Source organism: Chrysoperla carnea, chromosome 3 (genome assembly GCF_905475395.1).
Source record: "Chrysoperla carnea chromosome 3, inChrCarn1.1, whole genome shotgun sequence".
NCBI lineage: Eukaryota > Metazoa > Arthropoda > Insecta > Neuroptera > Chrysopidae > Chrysoperla > Chrysoperla carnea.
The window spans coordinates 63,228,637-63,253,710 of NC_058339.1; the positions used below are offsets into that span (position 1 = coordinate 63,228,637).

The 25,074-nt window shown below is 29.5% G+C and overlaps 2 protein-coding genes across 4 annotated transcripts in view; one reads left to right on the forward strand and one right to left on the reverse strand.

The window, feature by feature from the left end:
* LOC123296941 overlaps nt 1–15,204 on the forward strand; it is a 193,575-nt gene extending 178,371 nt beyond the window's left edge. For all 3 annotated transcript variants that reach the window (XM_044878662.1, XM_044878663.1, XM_044878661.1), the window contains exons 2-6: nt 465–577; nt 1,598–2,002; nt 2,802–3,085; nt 5,823–5,997; nt 13,882–15,204. In XM_044878662.1, coding sequence (XP_044734597.1) covers nt 465–577; nt 1,598–2,002; nt 2,802–3,085; nt 5,823–5,997; nt 13,882–15,165 — 2,261 coding nt within the window. In that variant the 3' untranslated portion in view covers nt 15,166–15,204. The remainder of the gene's footprint in view (nt 1–464; nt 578–1,597; nt 2,003–2,801; nt 3,086–5,822; nt 5,998–13,881) is intronic.
* Nucleotides 15,205–20,231: 5,027 nt separating this feature from the next.
* On the reverse strand, nt 20,232–23,788 carry LOC123295124. The gene is made up of 6 exons (XM_044876349.1): nt 23,550–23,788; nt 22,842–23,425; nt 22,551–22,779; nt 21,424–21,646; nt 20,775–20,989; nt 20,232–20,666 (listed from the first exon to the last, which is right to left on the reverse strand). Exons 1-6 carry the CDS (start codon nt 23,567–23,569, stop codon nt 20,552–20,554), a joined length of 1,386 nt encoding a protein of 461 aa, XP_044732284.1. The 5' UTR covers nt 23,570–23,788; the 3' UTR covers nt 20,232–20,551.
* Between the last annotated feature and the right edge of the window lie 1,286 nt (nt 23,789–25,074).

Below are 25,074 nucleotides of genomic sequence, written 5' to 3' on the forward strand. Positions count from 1 at the left end.
ATTATACAATAACATGTATTGACGCAAATTGCTCATAGTTAGCCATTTATTATATTATTATTTTAAGTTTATAACAATATAGTAATATTCTTCAATACTTGCACTTTGTACCCATAAAAGTTTCTTCACATATGATATTTCTCATTACTATTGTTATGTCACAAATAATTACTTAATAATAAAAAACTCACAGACAGCTATTATACAAAATCGCTGCATTTTTATTTCGAAAGTTCTCTTTACAATATTTAAGCAGAGTGTAAATAGAAAACGATAATCTTCAAACACTGCAATAGCACTATCATTTTTGACTTACTCTCCGTGTAGTACACCAATGCAAAAAAAAAAAAAAAAAACAATATATATGTCGCATTCAAAAAATTCGAATCTATTATGTTACAAAATATGTACTTCTAATTTTTTCAAGCAATATTTTATTCAATAATATTTTCTTATCGTTACAGATTTGCAATTGGCTGCAGAATTAGGAAACACTCTGCTGGAGCGAAACAAAGAGCTGGAAAAGAGTTTACGGCAACATCAGAATATAATAGAAGACCAAGCTCAAGAAATAGAAGTAAGTATTACAATATTATATTATAAATCTCCATGCCTGTGTACGATTATAGGCGACATTATGGAAATCTCGGACACGCCTAATCGTTTAATAAATCCAATTTTTGTATTTTTGGGATTAAATTACTATAGAAAATGATTTTTAGCCAAATCGTAGACAAAAAAATTTCCTTTAGAAATAATCAAGGGAATTTCAAAAAATGATATTGTTGCGGAATTTGATGAAAGTTGCCATACTTTAAGATAATTTCGACCCAAAAAATAACGATAAGCTAAGTAGTTTTTGAGAAGTAGCCTGTAATCCAATACGAAAAGCTTTTATTTCGGAAAGATTCTGAAGATTTCTAGGAAAACATCCATCCAATCCTTAAATAACCTGAATTTTATTGTTTTTTGGATCCTTATTATCTTAAATAAGCCAAAGGCACGAAAAACTCCTTGATTTTGCTATTAAATAACAAATTTCTGAAGCATTGACTTTTAAAATTCATCCGAGATATCACCTTCGTTTACGATTTTAGCCAATATATCAGAAAATACTCGTTCCGTCGTCAAACAGACCTGATTTTTGTATTTTTTGGGTCAAAATAACTCTAATCAATGATTTTTCTCCATTCGAAAACAATAAAATTTCCCGATATTTTATAATTTTCTCAATTTCTCTTTTCTTTTATAATTTTCTTTAAATTTTTTCTTTGAAAAAATCGAGAAAATTACAAAAAAAAATATTGTTTCGTACTTTGAAGAAACTTGGTAATTAAGATAATTTTGCCCAAAAAATACAAAAATTGAGTCCATTTAACATTTAAGTATTGTAGTAGTATTGAAAAAATGGCCTAAAATCATATACATAAATATCGTGCAAGTTCACAAAGTTTTTCGATAGATACATTTATTGGGCAATTTGATAATACATATCGATAACTACGGGAACGATTATAAAATCGACTTTTCGATTTTTTGCACATGAATGATATTTTTACACATTTGAAAATTCCTAAATTTATTTATTTGTTTACAGTACTTAAATAAACAAACAGCAGCACTTCGGGAAGTAAATGATTCTCGTCTACGTATTTATGAACAATTAGAAGTAAGTATCCAGGACCTTGAACGATCCAACCATCGACTAGCGCTCGATAATACGAACGACAAGAAACAAATCAAAAGTTTATTATCAAATATTGAAACATTAGAAGAAAAATGTGAAGAATTGCAAAAGAATTTAGACGATGTCACAAGGCAATTAAACTTAACAAGACGTCATCAACAAAAATGTATTACTATTGACCAATCCGCTATTACTGCATCATCACCAAACACAAATGATACAATTCATACAGATAAATTACGCTTAAGGCTAAAAGCCATTCATGAAAATGGTAGTACAAATCAGGATTCATTGCCTACATCGCAAGAAAACCAGGTAAGTAGTTTTTATTTTTTTATTTAACTATATAAGTACTATGTAAGTTTTTGGAACGATACGATGGAAGTGCATATTGAAACTCGAACGATTGAATCAAGCACTTTTAATTTAAAGTACTACCTCTTAAGATTATGTGAAAAGGCACTAAATTCATTGATCGTGTTTTATTAATATACGAGATAATTTTTTCGATTAACTTTGATTCAAATCTACTGAAATGTTTCCAGTACCTACAGATTTTCATAATTTATAAAAGTTACTGAAGTAACAATGAGCTAATCCATCCTCCAATGAGATTCTCGTCTTACACGTCCATCAAATTTCTATCTCATCTGTTCTATGTGATTTAAATCCTGAGTACGAAATGGCTACCTCACTGGCTTCCGAATATCATATTTACTATCCTACACAATTGCTAATCCATTAATTATTTTGGGGCATAAAAACAGCACTTTTCTCTATTTGTTTTCCTTCATCGGATAATTTGTTCTTAAAAAAAAAAATTAAGAAAAATTTTCTGCTGCGATTTTTCAGAACGTTTTAAATATGACATTATCTAGCTCATTTGAGAAGGCAGAGACGGTCTTTGCACAATTTTGTCCAAAACGACTCTTAGTCTCACGTCATTAAAATGCCTTAAGCCTCTATTACTGCTAGAACCTTTTTTATTTGAAAAATCGATTAAACCTTTATCTAATCAACAAACCTAGTAACATAATACACTCTGCATATAAAAAAATTCAAAAGTTTCAATATTTCAAATTCCCTTAAATAATTAAAATTAAACAATTTCTAGATAAAATGCGATTCAACAACCTCAATTGATACTACTGATAATGGTATCATGGCCGATCCAAATAACGCAGCTGAATTAAATGAAGAAATAATGCAATTATTAAAAGAATTAGCGGATGAACGCGCACAAAGAACGCGAGATCAAAGACGTGTCACAGAACTTGAAGAACAAATGACAAGTTTATTGCATCAAATACAAGCACTTGAACAACAATTAACTGAATATCATCAAAAAGAAGTTATGACTAGCATGCATGAAGAAATTAGTACATTAGAAGAAGTCAGGTAATGTTATTCTTATTATTATATTATTATTATTTTTGTTGTTATTAAAAATTAAATTGTTGGCAATTGGCCAATTAATTAATTTTGTAGGTAGCGAAAAATAGTAATGGTCCAAGACTTGACTGTAAAATTATGGGCTTATATAGTTGTATTTAAAAATTTCTCTATCTCTAATTGTTCAAAGCAGTCACCATTTAGTTGAATAAAATATTCGGCGCGGCGATTCTATATTTTTATTAATTTAGTACAGCATCAAGACGATTCTAGATACCTGTTGCGCCTTCCACAATCCAATTTCTAAATTTGTTCACTGTATCTACACGGTTTGTAGAAGAAATGTTGCGAAGAGCCGCCGCATTTTTTTGTTTCGCTGCCATATGTTAAACAAGCCGCGGATAGGGTCTGGTGCGATCTATGAGGTCTACACTAATAACTTCCCAGCAAAACAAATAGTTATAAAAATAAAAAATTCGACCGACTCGACCGAATGTTATAAAACTTCGTTCGGATGGTATTGCCCTTGTTCGCGTTATATCAGTGACGAAAAAAATAACCACGAACGTACGTATGTACACACACACATACTTCTTCTCCAAATTGATGATAACGCCTTGTTCAAATTTTGCTTAGGCATATAAAATGTTTGTTGTTTTTGTTGTTATCTTATAGGCCCTAAATTTTACAGTCAGTACTTAGTCTTATAACTTTCACACACATTTTTATCTATTTCAGAAAATTTTTCAAAAAATGTTTATTTTCTGTTTTGTCGTTCCTTTTCTGAGTAATCAAGTTTATCATATGCAGTAGTTAAGTCGTTTATTTTGTAGAGTTAGATATTTTGATCGTAGAGGATTAGATGGAAATAGCGTTAAATTTCTGCTTTACCGAAGGAATTATCAAAAAATATTAAAAAGAGGTGGGTTAGTGCACAAATTTATTTACTTTATCGGTAGAAATTGTTCAGCGAACAATTTATCTTTCGTTTATATAGGATTTCTAACTTTCAGCTTTTTTTGGATGATAAAATTGCAACTGCAAAACATATTAAAGTTTAAAAAAAATTACGAATACTTCCTGACTTTGAAAGGCATGATTGCATTTTGCATGCCCATTTCTAACTTTTCAAATCATTCTTGTATAGATAATCGCTCTTTTTTTCTTATATCCTTGAATAAAAAGTATCCTGTATTGAAATAGAGAAATTTGCAATCAAAGCTTGTAGGTGTTTAGAAAATTAAAAATCCTTTTTTTCCGTCTGTTTGTCTGTGAACACGATAATTCAAACACATAATTTGAATCCAAAAAGTTCGTGAATGAAGAATCGGTCCTCGTGGCTATATATAAGAAGCAATAAATCTTAAAGATTTTTATGGAAAAACGCTTCAGATCGTTTGCAACTAGGGTATTGTAAAGTCACTAGCCATATGTATAATTGATCTCACAAAGAACGATCTCTGCAGATTTTTTCCTGATGAAGGCGAAACTGGAAACACTTGGGATGGACTGATCTTCACTCAAGTGAAATAAATGAAATATCACCCAAAAATATCCTGAAGTTTATCAAAGTTATAGAAGCATCTTTGAAGCAAAAGAGATAAAATAAATCAGACTTCTTGTAGAAGGAAATATCTTCTAAATTACTCCTAACTCAAATCTTATCTAATCTAATCAAAAACAAAACCATAAAAGTTTAAATCATAAAAGTTATAAAAAGCTACAAATATTTAAAAAAAAAAAAGTTCCTTTTTAAAAAGAAATAATTTTTGAAATTGTAATTGTTTTTCAACAATAGATTTCAGTCTATGTAGGGCATTTAATATTTATTTAATACTTGAAATCCAGTCTTCAACTATTATTTTCTATTAAATTACTTTTCATTTTCTTAGTTAATAAATAGAAAATAAACCAATTAACTGGTTTTTCTTGATTTTCTTTTAATGTGTAATGTGTAATTAAATTAGTCAATGACTTGTTTTAAATAAGTGTTATGATCTTTTATATATTTAGACATTGTACTTAGAAACACGGATCAAGGTACCCAAAAACAATTTTCAAGTTTCCTTTTCTTTTTATCAAGTTTTTTTTACAACACTTCATGATAATATGACGACATATCTACATCAAAATAATAACGAATACAGTATTGTATGTTTTCTGTAATAAGCAATTTAGATGAATATTAAACCATTTATTAGAGTTTCTAAGACTTATTTTTTCTTCAAATATTTTTTCCACCAGGGTAGTGTTCCGTTTCCAAAAGGCAAAAGGGACGTAGTTTCAGAAGGATGTCGTTCTGCTCGTCTGCCCTAATTCTAAAACCTATTATAACTCTACCACCTTGTAATTGAAACAGGTGTAATGGAATTTAAAAAGAAAGCAATTTTTGCCTTTTACAAAGGATTTTTCTCCTCAAAGGAATATACCGCGAAATGTAAAAATTATAACTACCTCACTTCTACGTCTAACTTTTTAAACATATCGTTCAAAAAGCAAAAAAAATCAATCGGTAAAAGGTGACCTACTTTTTACAATTCAAATTACCTGGATTTTACTACTTAATAAATCATAGACCATTTTAATGTACGACGCAGTCTAAAAGGTAATTAGAATTCCTTTTTCCCGATTTCTGTTTCTTTACATAAACCCAAGATTTCCAAAAATATATACCTTTAGAAATTAAATTCAATCATTTCAATATAAAAATAACTAATTACTAATAATAATATTTTTTTTACAGAGAAGGACATTTATGTGCTCGATGTCTTCGAAATGTCGATGAACGGGCTCGTGACGAACTATCATCATTATTAGATCAAGAAAGTGTAGTCTATGAAGATGATAATATGCAAAGTATGAATAATTCCATAATCAACGAAATACCATACCGATCAACAATATCCTTAGATATTCAGGTTAGCAAATATATCATTGATATTTTTGGCTTATTTAAATTCCCATAAATTCACTTTTTTTTATATTATATACAAAATTTAAACATTATAAATTTATTTTTTGTATATATAATTTTAATTTTAAAACTAATGTTGAATTTTGTATATAAATTTAAAAAAAAAGTATTATAAATGCGCATGCTCTGTATGTACTTATCATTTTTATCAAGCGCATGTTTTTTACTTTGCAAATTAACTTTGTATTGTTGTTCTATTATTTTTCTGTAGCAAAAAAATCATTATTTAAAAAAACAAATTGATACCATGCTAAATTTTAAAATTAATATTTGGGAACTTTTACGGGTCCATAATAAAATACGTCCGATTCATGAATAGGAAATTTTCGATTCAATCAAACGAAATTATTTATAAGGGGTTAAAAATAAAATAATCAAAACTGTTTTAGATAGTTTAAAATATCTATCCATTTATTGTAAAAACGGTATACACTTTTGGGTAATGTTAACCAATATTCTTAAGGTAGTTGAACCATGAAATTGGTTTTTCGGTCATAAATTTTACAAGAATTGATAATGGCGCATATTATTTCCAAAAAAGTCAGATTTGTAAAAAAGAATACAAATATTGCGGTGTCATATCGAATTTGTAAAATAAAACATGTAATTTTCTTCCAATCATCAATATTTATTTTGTCACCTTCAACGTTAAGGCTTATTTGACCCAACACACAAACGGTAGTGTTTTTTCTAGTTTTTATAACGTGTTTTAAAATATGCTATTCGAAAGATCGTTCAGCTCCTGAAGTTCATCGTATGGAATGGCAACTTTAGTTTCAGGAACAGAAATTAGGCGGTAAGAAATATGGTGATTTAGTTTTGAATTCGATCACAATTTCTAGTTTGCGATCAATCATAAACGGTTCAATGCAATCGAACAATACTCTTGAGTTTGGCTGGCCGTTTATCACTCCATCACGGTAATGATGGATCAAACCCTTTAAGGCGTTTAACCTTCGATAACCATTGTTTTTGAAGCTTTTAATATTTGTAACGAGGCGGCACGAAATATTGTTCATAAAATTTGTTACTAAATTAATGAATTTACGCAGTGGAGCCAACAATTAACACTTGAACTACCTTAATAATATGTTATTATACACAAAAATCGTTAATTATATTTTTAAAATTATCGATTTTTTGTTACATTTATTAAAATCGATAATTTAAACCCAAACAAATTTAGCATTTGTATCGCAAACACATACAAAAAAGATTTCAAACTGTTTTAACACATTATACATGAAAAATATCAAAAAATATTAACAACATTTTCTTCATTTTAATAAAACCATTCCAAATAAATATTTTTTGTTTTAAAAAACATATTACAAGATGTACAATATAACAGAAATTCTCTCCATTATCCCATTTTTACATAACGTTAAAATAAGTAAAATTTATAATTATTTTTAGTGTCTATTTCATTTTGTTGTTTTAACAGGATCTAATAGAGCTCGTCACATGGATATTCCGTCTATTGTTGGCCTGTATTACACGCGTAGCTGCACCCTCCCTATATTTTATAGTGCTTGAGCTTTTCTTATTTCTTCGAAACTATATCCTTATTCCTGTTGCATGTAAATCTTGGCGCTTTACATTGTGCATTGTTGATTGGCTTAGTATAACACATGATAAAATATCTGGGTGCTAACATTCATTCATCATAACACATCACCATTGTTTTATGTTTCATTTGTTACTAATTTTTTGATGAAATTTCATCAAATAATCGTAAATCGATGATAAATCGATTGAATTATTTACTAAAATCAATTATATGATATTGATACGAGAGATTTGCAAGTCAAATACAAAATTTTCTTGTGTTGAACACTCGAAACTGATTGGTTGTGCATTTACAAAATTGAATCATTCTCAAAATAAATAGAAAGAGGAATTCAATTAAATTGGCTGATTTAGTTTTGAATATTTTTTAAAATTTATCAAAAGTACCTAGTTATTAGGCCTAGTTTTGAGGAGAGTTATGTGTGCAAAATATGTGTGCAAAAAACGAGATCTATTGACTGATTCCTATACCTGCCCAGTTGGAAAAAATATTTTAAGAAAGAATAAGTCTTAATAAGTATTAGAAACTCTGAAAAATTCTTAAGAACTCTGAATAACTCTAAATTTCTCAACGTTCTGGGACTGCAACGTTCTTGGACTGTCTAATTCAGACTTAATAAGTCTGGATAACTCTGAATTAGACAGTCTAAAAACCTTGAGAAATTTAGAGTTATTCAGAGTTTCTAGAATTTTTCCAGAGTTTCTAAGACTTATTCAGATTTATTCTTTCTTTAAATATTATTTCCACCACGATAAGACCCCTTATCTACACAAAAACTCGTGTTCTCAGATTTCCAACAATCGCATGTGAATAAAAGAACATGTCATTTCATGGAATCACAAATTTAGATAAACTTTGCCATCCAAAAAAAAAGTTCCCATAGAAAATTTTACTTACATTGGGACGTTATCGAGATATAAGAGCATTTTCAAAAATCAGCCAATTTTATCGATAATTTTCTTTTCCGTTTATTTTAGGAGAAATGAGTCTTTCCTTAGTGCTTTCTAGTAAGTTGCCATATTTTTAAGGATTTATTGAATTATTTATAATATTATTTAACGAAAATGATAATCAAGTGTACTTAAAAACGGGACCAATTAAAATCTAACGTTAAATTACGAAAACTAACAAAATTATATGGCAACGTCTAAATATTTAACGATCGTGATATTTATACAAAATAATAAGCGTTTTAATATGAAAATAATTTTCATATCTATAGAAAACACATCACAATTTGCGTTGTCTAATTGAATAAAAAAGGAAAATTATTAATTGTATATACCGTACTTAATCATTTAAATTATTTTCGGGACCTGTGCAATAAATTTTCCAGATTGTTTTCTAAATTTTTTTTTGTAGTACAAATGATTTTAAAACTTAGATTACATAATTATATAATGTAATCAATTTCAAATGTTGTTTATTAATCGTAAGCTTTCGAAATATGTCAAATTTGAAAAACTTAAATATTTTCGGGCACTAAAATAAAATTTTTATTGCCACATTGTTGCCAGAATAAATTATTTTTTACTTATTTATATAAAATAAAGATAACGCTTAGAAAACAGTATTTAGGCTACGTACTTATCCAACCTGAAATTTTCCGAAAAACAAATTTCATTATGTTACCAGTTTGGTTGTTAAGAGCTTCCAACATGGAGTAGTAATCTATAGCGGGAAAATAACTAGTAGAAGGAATTAATAATATATAGCGAGATTTATTTATTATAATTTTTTTAGTATTCCATCTTATTAAATGGACATCAAAATCATTGCACATTTAGATTTTTCCAATCACCTCACGCTCTTCGATTAAACTTAATGTGATCCTTGATTATATCCCCTGCACTTTTTTTCAAGCAACACAATATACATATTATTATTCCTGAGTTTATTATATTGCTTAACTTATTTAATTTAATTTAACTTATTTATATATCTGCTACATTCTCCAGGTTTTTTCAAATAAAATTTCAAATTTTCGAAAAAATCGCACTCGTCGTTAAAAATCAAACAGATGATTTACAACTTGTATGCCCGATGTCAGAATGTCCATTTAGTTTCATACAAAGCCGTCAAAAAATTTTAAACCAATTGAAAATGCTCTCTTAGAAAAAGTCCTTCGGAGCTGGCTGCAGTATATGAATGCATGGACTTTCGGAAAAAATCCCTTAACCCGATTTTTCCCTTGTAGCTCTCTCCAAACTGAACTCATTTTCTTGAAACATATTCGCAGCTCCATTTAGGAGCTACGATGCCACAAATAGACACATAGACAAACAGACAGCTATAACCCGGGGGTTTAAAACTCCAAACTTGGAGTTTTAAACAACAATTTAATTAATTTAGGTGTTAGGTTCATTCCAAATTCAAATTTGGTTAAAATTATATAAATATTATAATTGCCAGTCCGTTTGTCTACTTCTCTCAATTTGCGTTTCTCCAGAAATTTGAAAATCAGTTTATCAACACTGGTCAAAATAACAGCAGCTGATAGATTTTGATTGGTTTACATTAACGGATTAACATTCGTACTAATCAGGGCACTGAAAATATATACAAAAATAAATAGAAAAAAAATCATTGAAGTAAAATTATGTAACTGTGGTTTTCCCTCATGCATTTCCTTTTCTCAATGGAAATGAGTAAAGAATTATTAGTTGGTAGGACGAGGAGGACACTGGATAGGTCAAAAAATTGATAATGAAGTGTTAATTCTTGAACTTAGCGGACTCTAATATTATTTTAACCCACCATTCTTTCCTTAAATTTTGGCTAAAATTTGGAGGTAAACAGCATAAATAAAAATATTCTAAACTCAGGAATTTCCTTGTTCACTTAAAAAATAAATTTTAGATTATTTTATTCAATCGCATTTTACACGCTTTTATGGTGTGCTGCACGTTTGTGTTAACATATTTTTGCATTTTTATACAAAAAAAATTCCACTCATGTTGAATTGTGTGCTTCTGTGTAATCTAACATTTTTTTTATATAAACATTTTCTATTCTTTTCTACTATTTTGTATTGTTTTTTACACATTTTTAAATTTCTAATTCTATTTCTTTTCATTTTAAATATAAAGGTAAACGTAATTACTTAAAAATTTCATAATAATAAATGCTACTCCTAACGCCACTCATTTAACTTTGGTTTTGAAAGGTGACCGGTTTTCCATGGATGGATGTATAGTGTTCAGAACTTTTCGGAGATCATTCCCATATTTTCTTTGCCTAATAGTTGGACAAAAACTGTTTAGATTTAAAAATTGCGATTTTATTCACAATTTTATGTAAGTGTCGATAACACCTAAACGTGTCACATGTGCGAGCTTTTGAAATTAAATTATTTTATGATAATGATAATTATAAAACTTATGCAAAAAATATTGACATCATCTTTTTTGTTTTTCCCTTATGCGTGATTTAGCTCAATATTTTTTTAAATAAATTTTCAAATTTTTTTGACAAATTTAATTTGTAATAATTATTAATCTAAATCAAGCATCAGATAAAAAAAGAATGGTTTGTTTCATTGGATAAATTTTTTAATTAATTTAATTTCAAAAGCTCGCACATGTGACACGTTTAGATGTTGTCTGGTTTCATATAAAAATTTTTGTTCGACTTCAAATTTAAAAAAAGAAAAATGAGGGTGATCGTAGAAAAATTTTAAACACGATGGATATAGAAACACCGGGCATCTTTCAAAAACCGAAGTTAAACGTGGAGCGTTCTCATTATGCAATCTTAACAAACAACGAATTGAAAGAGTAATTAATAACTACGCTTACTTTTATTCTACCTAAAAACATTTTGCTTAGCGAATGCAATAAAATTAGTTTTTTTGATTGTTTGTTTGTTATTGTTTTTTTTGTATACAAAGTGTACATTTTTTTTAAAAGTGAAATATATCATGAATTTTAATGACTGTTGAATGTTGTAGATTTATTTCTCACACTCAAAATCAGAAGGTTTATCCTACTCGAAGTTAGATTACACATACAATACAACATAAGAATTTTTCGATTTTTTTTGTTAGTTCGTTTGGCCTCTTTTATAGTCTCAGTTAGAGATAAAAATCGAATAGAACAACACCAGGAATATCTGATACCTACAAACTATAGTTTTTATAAACCGCAAGCTCATACCTAAAATACTTAGTGATTACATCACCATTATGTGAAGTTGGGTAACGTTTTAAATGAAAAATTTCTAAGTAGCAAAGCGTTCTCTTTCACGAGGGCCGGAATTAAAGTTTTTGCTTGCGCTCCCAAGGTTCAAACTGATGGATATCCATAATTTATTATTGAACATTTAAAATGGAAAAAAACCTTTATTATCGCGAAGAAATTTTTTCTGGTTGTTTATCAAAAACCATATTTCAAAACCTTACACATAATATCATATACATAATCGCGTACCACTCAGAGCGTTGGGAAACTTTCACAGAACGTTTTTCCTACTTATACTTAGTGCGCTATTTTAATTTTCGACTTTTAACAAGTTATTTCAAATTTTAGTGATATTTTATGTTTTTTATTGCTGAATTAAAAACTAAATAATTAATCGTTTGCGATTTTAACTAATAAGTCTTCATCTGATGAAAACTCTAAACACGTATTGTGTTATAGTTTTGTCCGCTTACACCTGGTGTTATCTATCACGAATTTTACATAACCAAGTATATAGAAAAGGCTCAATTTTTATAATTTTCGCTTAATTGTTTCATTTTGTTATAGACCAGTGAAATATTGCAAACCCTCTTTTAATGAATAGCTTACAAATTATATTATCAACACAAATGGGATAAAGCTTAAAGAGTACGCCAGATAAATGAGCAAAATACTATTTGTCTTGATTTAATATAACCAGATTCAGAAAACTTCACGATATAATATTCGATGGAATATTTTTTATTCATATCCTGTTAGTAATTTACGTCCACCCACAAGTTTCTCAATAACCGAATCAATTGAAATCTCTAAAAACAAATGTGTTATTTTTACACACTTCATGTGTGTCATTTGATGTAATAAGTTTTTAAACTTTTTTGTTTGTAATTTTTATTACATATGAAGTAAGTGTGTAATGTAAAAACACCTGTAATATGTTATCATCAAACAAAAAATTTCTAATTATTATATAATCGGTTATAGACCACAAGCCCATGCTGAAATTTTTCGGGTGAAATGACCCACCAGGAAACATGTTTAAAAAGATGCTCTTATATGTAAAAGTAAGTTGAAGCACCATGGCGTAAATTTTGCGAGGTACAGGTGAATACAAGTAAAAATATGGATGCCACATTCTTTTGTATCTCACCCCTAGAGATACCAATCCGGCGTACCCGGCGTTGCTGGATACTAGCTCTGCATAAGTATTTGAAGCAAATTACATAAATGTCGTATAGAAATAAACACGCGAAGTTTCGGAAATCGACGGAAGATTAAAAGTTTTGTTTAATGAAGTTACCGGATTTATTTCTGTACAGTATTTATGTAATTCGCTTCAAATACTTATGCAGAGATAGTATCCAACAACGCCGTAAATATTTGCTGATGCTGGAGTAAGATACCAAGGGGTGTGACATCCATATTTTCACCTGTACCACCTGTACCGCAAAATACTGACAACATGATGCTTAAACTTACTTTTACATAAAAGAACATCTTATTAAAATGGGCTTGTGGACTATTATTGAGTAAACTATGTTGCGGTATCATATTCAAGCAATGACCGATGGTTGACATTAGGATTAAAACTGAACCAAATGGTATTTGCATTGAGATTACTTAGAATTAAAAGTAACCGATTTAATATATTGTTTCTAACTCTTAAACGAAAAAAATGGAATTTAAAGGTAGGTCTTTTTTCTTATGAGTTTGGTTTTTGTTTCATAAAACATTAAAAGTGATTTAGTCATATTTTTTTACCAAACAAGTAAGTTTAATCATATTTTTACGGGAATGTATGAAGAAAAACCTTAGAGTGTAGAAACAATTTTTGGTATAAGAAAAATGCTTACCTATATTATTTAAAGATGCTTTTGTTTGACTGGTCTATTATTATATTATATTCAAAAATATTGTTAGCAAAAAAATTTGTAGCGTATTTATTATAATTGGTGACCGTATTTATATGGAAATCAAGCTTTTGTTTGGGTGCTTTCAAGATTCTATTATATAATATAATGTTTACATTTGAAATCATAAAATTGAAAATACTTCAAATACCTCTAAAATGTTCTCACAGGATTCACACAACAAAGATGCGGCTGACATTCATGCTACCGAGAATGACAAGACCAATCCATATCGAGTGCTTGTTGAAAAATATGAAGCGTTACTTCAAGTGGATCGACAGCGACCAAATCGTATATGTAAACGAAATCCACCTCCAACAAAAAGTTTATCATTACAAGAAGAATTACAGATGTCGGGCGATTTCAATAGTTTAAGTACTAAAGATACTGATGACGAAAGTGGCCATGGTGGTGATAGTTTTAAATTAAATTCAAATAATAAAACAGTTAATCCACGTAAACATAGAAAAACATTTTCGAGAACCCCAACAGATTTCTCGGAAGCTGAAACATCATCATCAGGTTTCTCCGATGAAACAAGTAACAAAGCTACACAAACTGATTGGCCACGACCAGGATCGTTCTTGTGTACAATTGCTGATGGTGAAGATTGTAAATTCAGCATATATGATGATGGAAGTCCAATCGATAGTCGATTCCGTAATCATCCAGAATATCGGGAATTATTTAAAGAAATCTTTTCAGTACTTAAAAAAGCAGCTGAAAATAAAGATGAAGGTGAACAACTTCCTTTATTAGATGACGCTGCTACTACTAATCCGGTACCAAAAGTACCACCAGTAACCCCACAAACTGAAGATGCACCATCAGACTTCACTGATGATTGTCAAAGTGTAACTTCTTGTACAAATTCCGAAATGTCCACAACTTTAATGGAAACGCATGAAACAATTCCTGAAAAGCGTGCTATTGAAAAAGTAGAAACCTTAAAAACTGAATTAGAAATTGCACAACCATTAGAAAACAAAACAGAAATTAGAAAACCGGAAGAACCACTTATTTTAAAACCATACAAACGTGAACCATTAGAATATAATCCAGGTGGACTTCGTAAAAAATCATCATCACGTAAAAATGGCCTAAGAAAATCAAATGATCGATCTGAATCTCCCGTATTACCATTAAGCAGCCCTAAAATCACATATAGTACACGTGGTAATGCAGCGAAAAATGGTCGACGTCGTGATTTTAAACCATTGGAAACACCTTTACGAGCACTCACAGAGACTAGTCCTGAATGGAATGGTAATTCTATGCAATTCTGGTCTTCAAATCGCAATTTAACATCTCCTAGTCAATATGAAATTGTTCAACCAAGTCCTGCATCACAGGATTTAATTAAATTGAAAAATTTAGATTTTACATATGCTGAAGTATTGCGTAATGCTGATAAAAAGAAAACGGCTAGAATGAATAATCATCGTCGAAAATAAAGTCTGAACTTTCTTATTTTTAAATTAATAATATTATTGTTGTATTAAATGTTACAACGTGATGTATATATTTTTTCTTATTTTTTGTATAGAAATCTGAGTATATTTTTTAACTCACAATTCTCTTTGTTATTTTTTGTTTTAAATTTAATTTTTTTTTTACAATTCATTTTTGTTATTTTTATTTTTTTGGTAATAGTCTACATGGTAATGATCTATAAAACAATTCATATACACTCTGAAAATAAGTATCTATATAGGTACTACTTTTACACATCTCGAATGTACAATTCGATGTAGTAACTTTTTACTCTATTAAATTAAAGCGTCGGGTATCAATTTCAACATATTAAAACTGTGTTAAAATAGTACAGAAACTTTAATGTTATGCACTTTTCATGCATTAATTAATTTGTAAAAAGGCTGAACTACACACTTAATAGTTTTTTAGAGTGTATTTAATATTAATAATTTGCAACTATTATCAGATTATTAAACAAATAGTATTTTTTATTTAAATACTTAAATTCGTAATCACGAAACTCAATGTTATAATACAATCAAATTAGATCAAAAAATATATACGAAATAAAAATAACACATCAAAATATAAAAAAATATTAATTAAAAAACTTCATTCAAAGGCTTTTGTTAGCCCTAATTTTTAAAACACTGTGAATCACGAAAAATTTAGATACTATACACTCTTCAATAATACCTACTTAAAAGTAGTTTCCTATAAAACTGCTAGAAACCGTAAAACAGATCAGTGTGAATTGAAATCCTATTATCAAATTTCTAATTTGAGTGTAATATAATTTTTTTTTTAATAATTATTATTGGACAATCTATAAGAGTGTAATTAATTTAAATGATAAAATTTTTTCTTGTGCCAAGATTATGTGAATATGTAATATGTAATTTTTTCATACTTCATATTATAATCAATTCTAAAATTAAAAAAAAAAAAAGAAAAAAAAAAGTATTCATTAATAAATAATTTACATGAATATAAATTACATTTGCAACAGAATGTATTTACTTTACAATTTTCTTGCTACTCAAATTAGATTTTATAAGAAAACACATACAACAATCTTATTTATAAAAGAAACATTCCTAAAAAGTTTTCGAATAAATATATATTTCTTTTGAAAAAGTATCTTAGTCTTGTATTTTATTCTTCGATAATTTCTGTTTAATTTTTCTTTCCAGAATAATTATCTTAAACAAGGAATTATTTTTGAGATTTATCAAGTCTTCACTTATAACATTAGTCAACAAAATTTTTGCCAAGAAACCCGAGTTTACTTTTCGGAAGGTTTTGACGTGCTAAATCCGAATCTAAGCTCAGCTCAAAATTGCTCCAGCTTCATAGAGACCATTTTCCAACCTGCACTTGCGGGTAGGTTACCATAAGTTTTCTGTTTTTTTATAAACCTGTGTATTACAAGAAGTTCTAGATCCGACGAAAATTTGATAGATCTGGCGACATAATCTGGCGATCTTTTGCGACATAATATTTTCACAATTAGGTTGCAAATTTAAGGAGTGATAATTACTGATGAAGCAAATTAAAATAAGCAAACAATGTATAAAGGAGTCTAGCTTTTTATGAATATCTCGAAAACTTCAAATATTAGCAAAGATTTAAAGAAATATCTATTCTTTCAGGACAAAATTTCGAAAATATCCTGGAATTTAACTAGGTCGTTAAAAATGGAATAAAAGTATTTATTGTTTTTATCTTCAGACTCTGATTAAAATTCCGCGAGACGCGAGACATACGGTGTTAAGAAATTACTAATATTTTTATAAGATTTAGAGCAAAAGTCTTATGTACCCACCATGTATGTAAATTTGTATGTACTGACATAGAAAAACCAGGCGAATCTACAAATAGGGTGTCAAAATTGTCACTTAATATAGATGCCAGTTTGAAAGTGTTGCAAAATTATACACATGATTATAAACAAACAAAAATTAAGATAAAGAAAATATTCGGTGTACCTTGGTTTGTAAATGACCTAATTTACCATATGAAATACGTTTTTTTCTCGATTTCGTATTTTGCAGCAAGTATTTCGTTCCGTAAGATTAAATGGAAAAAAATGATATTAAACTAATAAAATATATTCCATTAAAAATGTAAAACGCCAAGAATTACAATTACCTTCCAAAATTATCGATAACAGATATTTAATATCTTTAAATATTTCAGGCGTACTAGAAAATCGTTTATATTGACATATATATTCCAACACGAGGAGTATTTAAAAGAAATTCATCAATTCAAGAAAGATTTACCTTCGGAATTTTTTATGTTTTTGTTTATCCTAAATAAATTTATATAAAAATTGTAAAACTGCCTTTAATTTTTTTTTTTTAGTTAAACAAAGTTTATTATTTTATTATTTACTAGTTTTAATAAAGATCTACATAGATTTTCGATTTATAGAAATTATTCTTAGGTAAGTATAAAAATTATTTAATTAAATACAATAGTTAAGAAATATAATAAAACAATTTTTTAATTAATTAATTAAGTTGGATTGAGTTGACACGGGTCAGCACTTATTTTCAATTTTTAGTATACTTAGAAAATAATGGATAAAATTGACATTAATCTAATCTTCAACTCAAAGTTAGAAGTTTATGAAATTAATGGCATAGATTGAGCGTTTCCTATCGAACTGTAAAGTAGAGGGAGAAATTTCTGAGGGGGAGAAGCGATCGTGCGGCCTGCCAATTGTTCTTTATGTCTATGCCACAGACCTATGGAAAAAAGATAGGGATCGGTCGTACGATCGATTTCTCTCTTTCTACAGAATGGTCAATTTCATGGTGGTATTACTTATAGTGGCTAAGCCATAGTCCATTGTCTATGCTGGTCTATGCCTATCGTTATTTTTGGGTGTTCTCTTAAGAAATAGCCATCAAGCATTTAAAATTCAATTAGACTAAAAATTTTTGGGATATTGTTGAGTAAGCCTTACACTACAAATTTTTCTATATTTTTTTAAGGAATAAAAATGGTAAAAATTAAATTTTTTTCAAATTTTACGAATGAAGTCTAAGAACATTTTTTGTTAATTTTGATATCAATTACATGATAAAATCTTTTTCGAAGCGATTCAGTCAACATTATATAAAAGATTTAAAAAAAAATTATTTTGAACAATATCCTTTCGGGTTACCTACCTGCAATCTTACGTTATGGAGCAAATTTAAACAGGATCCTGCAAAAATTTTCCATTCGAAAATTATTCATGCTCAATGACGGATTTTGCCTGGGCTAAAAAAGATTCGTTGGAGTAGCTAAAAATGAATAAATTAAGTGTTAAATTTTGAATTCTTGAAATTTTATGCACATTTTATCATTACATATTTTAAGTTAGAGCTTGTAGGATAAGTAGTCTGTTAACCTAAACCACTTTTATTGCTAAATGTTTTATTACAAATATCACATGAAAATGGTTTTTCTCTAGTGTGAATAATTCGTAACTGCTTTGGTCAGAAAAAATTATATTACAGTATTTAACAGCAAAAATTTTATCACAAATGTCACATGGAAATGGTTTTTCACCGGTGTGAATTCTATTATATAAAAAAAACCTGGATTTAACAGAAAAAACATCACAAGAATATGATTTTTCCCCAATGTAAATGAAGACAAGGTTCAAGGCAAAGAGTATAGGGTTCTATACCCTATACTCTTTGGTTCAAGGTATGCTTTTTGCTCTTATGCAGGTAGGAGTAGGATGGGGACATTCTCTCACTCTCTCACACGGTACCCAGTCACCGCCACATTGCCTATTTGTTTATAGTGTAGGCGCTGAGTAGGTTTTGTATGCATTTACAGGTCCTACCGAACAAGGAGTGTATTTCAACGTATTTTGACCCACTGAATCCGAATTTTCAGCTTGCTCATCGCTCAAAGTGGGGGGACATTTGTTATAAAAATATTAATTGTTTATACGGCCATAGCTCCTAAGTTATTGAAAATTTAGAAAAAAAATTTTGTACCATTTTATTCTACATGAAAAAGCAAATACTTCCTTTTTTATTCGTCTTGATAGGACCTTTTATTCGTCTTGAAGTTACTGTAAGTGGATGCGATATGATAAATGAATGAGAAAACTGTCAGTGATTTCCCCTGTGTCCTTGTCATATGTACATTTATACTTAATATAATCATATGTTTATTTATACTTATTATATGTATTAGTAAGTATATGTACTAGACAAGGACACAGGGGAACTTACTGAAGTCTTCTCTCTCGCTTCGCATATCGCATCCACTTACAGGTTAGCGTTCCCTATCTTCATATCTCTATGGTTTAGTTAGTAGGATTTATAAGAAAGTATATATTGTGTTTTATAAAGGAGTGTTCCAAAATTAACACAAGAAATTCGAATCAGACGTTAATCTTGGGACACATTTTATTATTATTATTATAATTATATAAAAGTGATAGAATTTTACTTATTTTGTATAAAAACTTTAATAAGAAAAGAAGAATCTCTGTTAATTTGTTTTATGAAAAGGCACAAAATGATTTTTCATGTTTAAAAAAATTTTGTTTTTGTTAAATTAAATAAAATATTCGTTATATATTTTAAATTTTGTTTTATTTTTTAAATTTTCTATCCTATTTTTTCTTTCAGAACAAAATTATCAATTAATTAATTATTTAGTAACGGTAAGTACTAAGTTAATTATCCTGTTATCCGCATTAAAAATCCGGGTGGCAGGGTGGATATAGCACTTGCCTCTGAAACCAAGTTGCGCTGGTTCGTATCCTTTTATATTAAATGAATTTTTTCTGATGTTAAAAATTTTCTACTCTTTTTATAGTTTAAATTATCTATATAACCCGCCCTCTTGCTATAAATAACACCAATTATACATATGTCATAAATCACTATTCTGTCAGGGGGTGGGAATTTGAATAATCATAAATATATCTCACTCTTTAAAGTCATGTACTGCTGTTATAAAATATTAAAAATATGTACAAAAATGGCTTGTAATGCTAAAATTTGAAACTTCAAATAAAGACTGTATTTTTTATTTAATATTTTGTATACATCGAAAAATTACATAAAATTAGAGTTGTTATGGATTTCAAGATTCAATCACTCCATATAGACCTCAGTCAAGGAATATGAGATGTTCAGTGTTACGTGCCCCACTTGATTGAAGCGCATAGCTCTAAGCACCCCATAAATAATAAAATAAAATACAAATCAAACATATCTTACAATATACCTACGAGTATATTTTTTGTTCAAAATCTATAAAAAAAACCATTTGTAATTAATAAAAGTTTCATATAATTAGCATCAGGAGTAGTAGTTAATTTTCGCAAACGATGATTTTTATTTATGTTCGATTAAATAATACTTTATGAATCGTACTAAGATCCGGTACTAATTTATTACTTTTTGATACCGCTGTTGGTTTTTTTACTGCACCAGATGCATTCAAACGTAATGAACTGAAAGAAAAGTTATTGCTTTATTAATTTTTTTTATGGCAGAGTCGCTTTGGTAAAAATTAGAGACGTTGCAGATAACAACCTAACCCTAAAAAAGATAATGCATACCTAGATGTTGTTGATTTTGTAATTGCCGGTGCTGTTGGATTATTAACTGGTCGTTTATTAACCAACATACATTTCATTGGTTGACCATCAAGTTGGCGGTTGTGATACACTTCAACAGCTTTATTTGCATCCGCTAGATTTTTATATATTACTTCAGCAGTACCTGGTCGAACTAATCGTGCAACCATTAAATCTCCGATGTCAGCAAATAATTCCTAAAATACATTACAATATATAATAAACACAAAAAGACAAGTTTTTATTTTAATAAACTAAAAACTAGAAAATAAACTTTATCCCTGTTAACATAATATAATAGTTTGTTAAAAGGAATAGTCTTATAAACATAATTTTTTTTTAGCTCAGTGCACCAAATTGAGCTAAAAAGAACAAATTTTATGTGACTACACGCATAAAAACTGAAACATTTGGCGATAAATTTACTACCATACATATAAAATGACTGAAAATTATTTTAGACTCAAGGAGGGCTTCAGTCTGAAATTCCTCGCTCTTAGTTTAATTAGATATTTAAGTTTACACTTCAAAAGATAATAGACTGATGGCGAAAACCTATACCATGTTGGAAACTCATACGCAACTCACAACTGCCAACAATGATATGGAGATGTTTAATATTTCTACTTACTGTAATATCTTCTTGTGTTACTGCTGAATGTAAATTAGATACGACAATACGATGTCCTGGAGAAACAATGGGTTTAGGTTTAGCTTTTGCAAATATTCCATGTGATTGAGACGACATTGGAGCTGTATCCAATCGTGCCCTAATTCCAGCATTTAATGGCTGTTTGACTGGTTTCAAAGGTTGTGTATCTTCGACAGCATCCAAATCAATATAAGAGTGAACGCTAATAATAAGAAATGAAAAATATAGAAAATTACAGCTTTCCAATATAATAATAAAAACAAATGAAAATAAAAAATTAACTGAATTATTTGTTGAAATACCCTATATAGACAGTGTTGAATATCAGTGCTTACTTTTGATCTATCTCTTAAGGTTTAAACTTCATTGACCTAAGTTGCTCATTTACGAACTCAAAGTCACTTTTTACGTCTTGAACACGCTATAAAAATTTTAGTTGGATATCTCTTTTCGTTTTTCAGTTATCCACCTCACAGACTTACGGACAAGCGAAAATGGACTTATTACTTGATTTTATGACTCCACCTGTTATACCAAAATTTTGCTTCAATATTTCTAATCGCAACAAACTTGGGACTAAACTTAATATACTCTCATATATTTCATATATAAGGTATAAAAAATATGTTCAAGTTAGTTCGCGTGAATAAAGTAAACCTTCTTTAGTTTTTAAAAGTCTAATCTTAACAGTAAATTTTCCTCCAAATTTAAATCGAAGTAGTTTCAATTCTTTTAAATTTCACTTAATAAGTAAATGTTTTTCTGGTTTAACTCGAGAGCGAAAATATTTTAAGTCTCAGTCAAAAACTAATTCACCGATAGTTCACTAAACTATAATGCGCAGTCTTTGATTTATGAGAATACAATTTCAAAATAAAATTATATAGGTCGTAATTTATTAAAAATTGTTTCAAATGAGATTGAATAAAAATGCTTTGGGAAATATGTTTAAAATTACATTTAAAAAAACCACTAAAAATTAGAGATGGACTTGGAACCCATCTATAATTATCTTTCGATCGAGGTGATTTAGCTTCAGCGCCATAAAATTTCCAAAAACGCAAAGAAGTTTAAAATAAAAAACCATTTATAAATTTATACTTTACCGTTGACTTGGCCTAGAAATTCGAGGTTCATCATAGTCAATATATTCGCTTCGTGAAGATTCTTTTTTTCGACGTGATTCCATTGGCATTGATTGAGAAGATCCCCAAGAAGGAGGATACAAAGGATTTTCAATAGGTGCGTATGAAAAGTCTGGTAACGGTGGCAATTCGGCTACAATATCATTATGAATAGTTCTTCGTATTACGGGAGGAGCCGTTGGTACATACTCTAAAATAGTGAATAAATAAAATGTTAATTTTAGTAAAACCGTTATGAATATTTGAAACTACCTTCTTGCATAGAAATATCCGATGGATACCCATCAAGTTGATGAGTAGCTAAAGGTAATTTGTAGCCTATATTATGTAATTTATTGACTCCACCTCTAGTAACTTGACGTTGTTGAAGTGGTGCTTTTCTCTGCACTTGGCGATTCATAATTGATGTATGTGGAACTGATGGAAGTGCTCCTACTAAACCAAGTTGCCTTTGAACAGCTAATCCAAGTGATGGAGGTGCCAATGCACTATTTCTTGTTGATTTGTTAGTAGTCAAACTAATTTTTCCATGACGATCCTTTTTCATTGTAATATTTGTGCCTACAGGTCTTGTAAAACTACTATTTACAGAGCTTGGACCCGTTGCCCGAGCTTCACGTAATTTAGTCAATTTTTCACGAGCATCTTTACTTTTAGCCATTTGTGCTAGTTTGTCACGTGCATCCAGTAATTTTGTTCTGTTTTTTTGTATAATTTTCAATCGGGCATCACCCTTTGTAATTCCACCAGCTTTGACTGGTGAAGTTTTCTTAATACCCAATCGTTTATTGAGTGGGACATTTTTACGATCAGCCCGCAAGGATCCTTTTCGCATACTGCAAATAGAAATTTTATATAATATTAAACGTCAACATGATAAAATTATCTCAAAAATATCATTATAGCACAAAAATTTCAAAAACTAGGTTAAATTATTAATATCAAACAAAAATTACTTACTTTCCACCTTTTGCTGGCATATTTTAATAAAAACCTACACTTTTTTTTAAACTCAAAACACTATCTGTTTATATTTTCAAATTATTTTAAACTATTTATAACATGACAGAACAGTGGATTAATAAATTTTTGAGCCACTGTTGATCGTGTACATCGCGCAAATATGCAGAACAGCAACGGCAGTAACAACGATTTGAATAAACCCTATTCAAACATTAAAATTATCCGTAGTATATCCGTAGATGACTTTTCGTCTTTTAATAAAGTGTAATTTATTATATCTTATTTAATTTTAATTTTCATGAAATATTTTCAATATTAATTTTATTCAAATTTTTTGTGTTACCAAATTACCAGTATATTATTTGTTATACAGGGTGCTATTAAAAATATAAATATATCCCTTCTTCAAAGTTGGTATGATAATTGCCTAACTTACAGATTTGGAAGGTTTCTAGGATTCTAAGGATTCTAAGTAGACTAAGGTTTCTAGGTAAATGGTTTCTGCTGATAATAGACAAAAATACAAAGATTGCAAAGATTATGGTAAGTAGTAAATTAAAAAGATTATGGTTAAACCAACAAAAGATATTAATCAACCAGTAGCCCCCTAAAAATATTAGGGATAAATGCAGCAATATGGGATTTAGAATTGCTGGAGTCTACGAATCAGTCAGCAATTGGCCAACAGATTATGTTCCTTATATTTTGAATGCTAAATCACCTTCAGAATATGTCCTAAGGACAAAAAAATCAGAGAATGTTTTGATATTTTCTAATATTGGCATTCTATTGAAGTTGTCAACTTTTATTATTAATATTGAATTCACATTTATCATGGTTAGGTTAGGTTAGGTTAGAGTGGCTGTCCTGGGGTGGGACACACTTAGACCATAGGGTCCGTTGTGATACCGTAAATGGGTTAACCCATCCCCGGCCACTACTCCATTAACCATTTGGAGCTGTTTAAGAACCGCAGGAGGGCTTTGACGTCGACTGACTTTAGCATAGTGTGCTACAGCCAGTGTCCTGTGATAGCCGCAACAACTTTGCGAACAGAGGCCCTTGGAAGTGATATGAGAACTTCGGAACGCCTGCGATTGTACTCAGACCATATCTGTCTTGTAGTACCACAAGTACGTTCTTCCCTCCATCTAAGATTGGCCTTTTTCAGAATATCCTCTTTCAGAAGTAACTTGCAGTTCGCAAATGGAACTCCCGGGTATTTATTGATGCTTGTGTCCGGCAGCATTGTGCCATTTCTGGCAAGCTCGTCGGCTTCACAATTTCCTGGAATGTCCCTGTGTCCAGGTACCCATACCAGGTCTACATTCATTCGTTCCGCCAGCTCATTTAAGGACGTACGGCAGTCCTGTGCTACCTTTGACGTTAGATAGACTGAGCTGAAGGATTTTAGAGCCGCTTGGCTGTCGGTGAAGATTGTAAATAGCCATCACTTCCGCTTGATACACACTATAGTGATCCGGCAGCCGAAATGATAGACGCAGCCACATTTATCATAAGA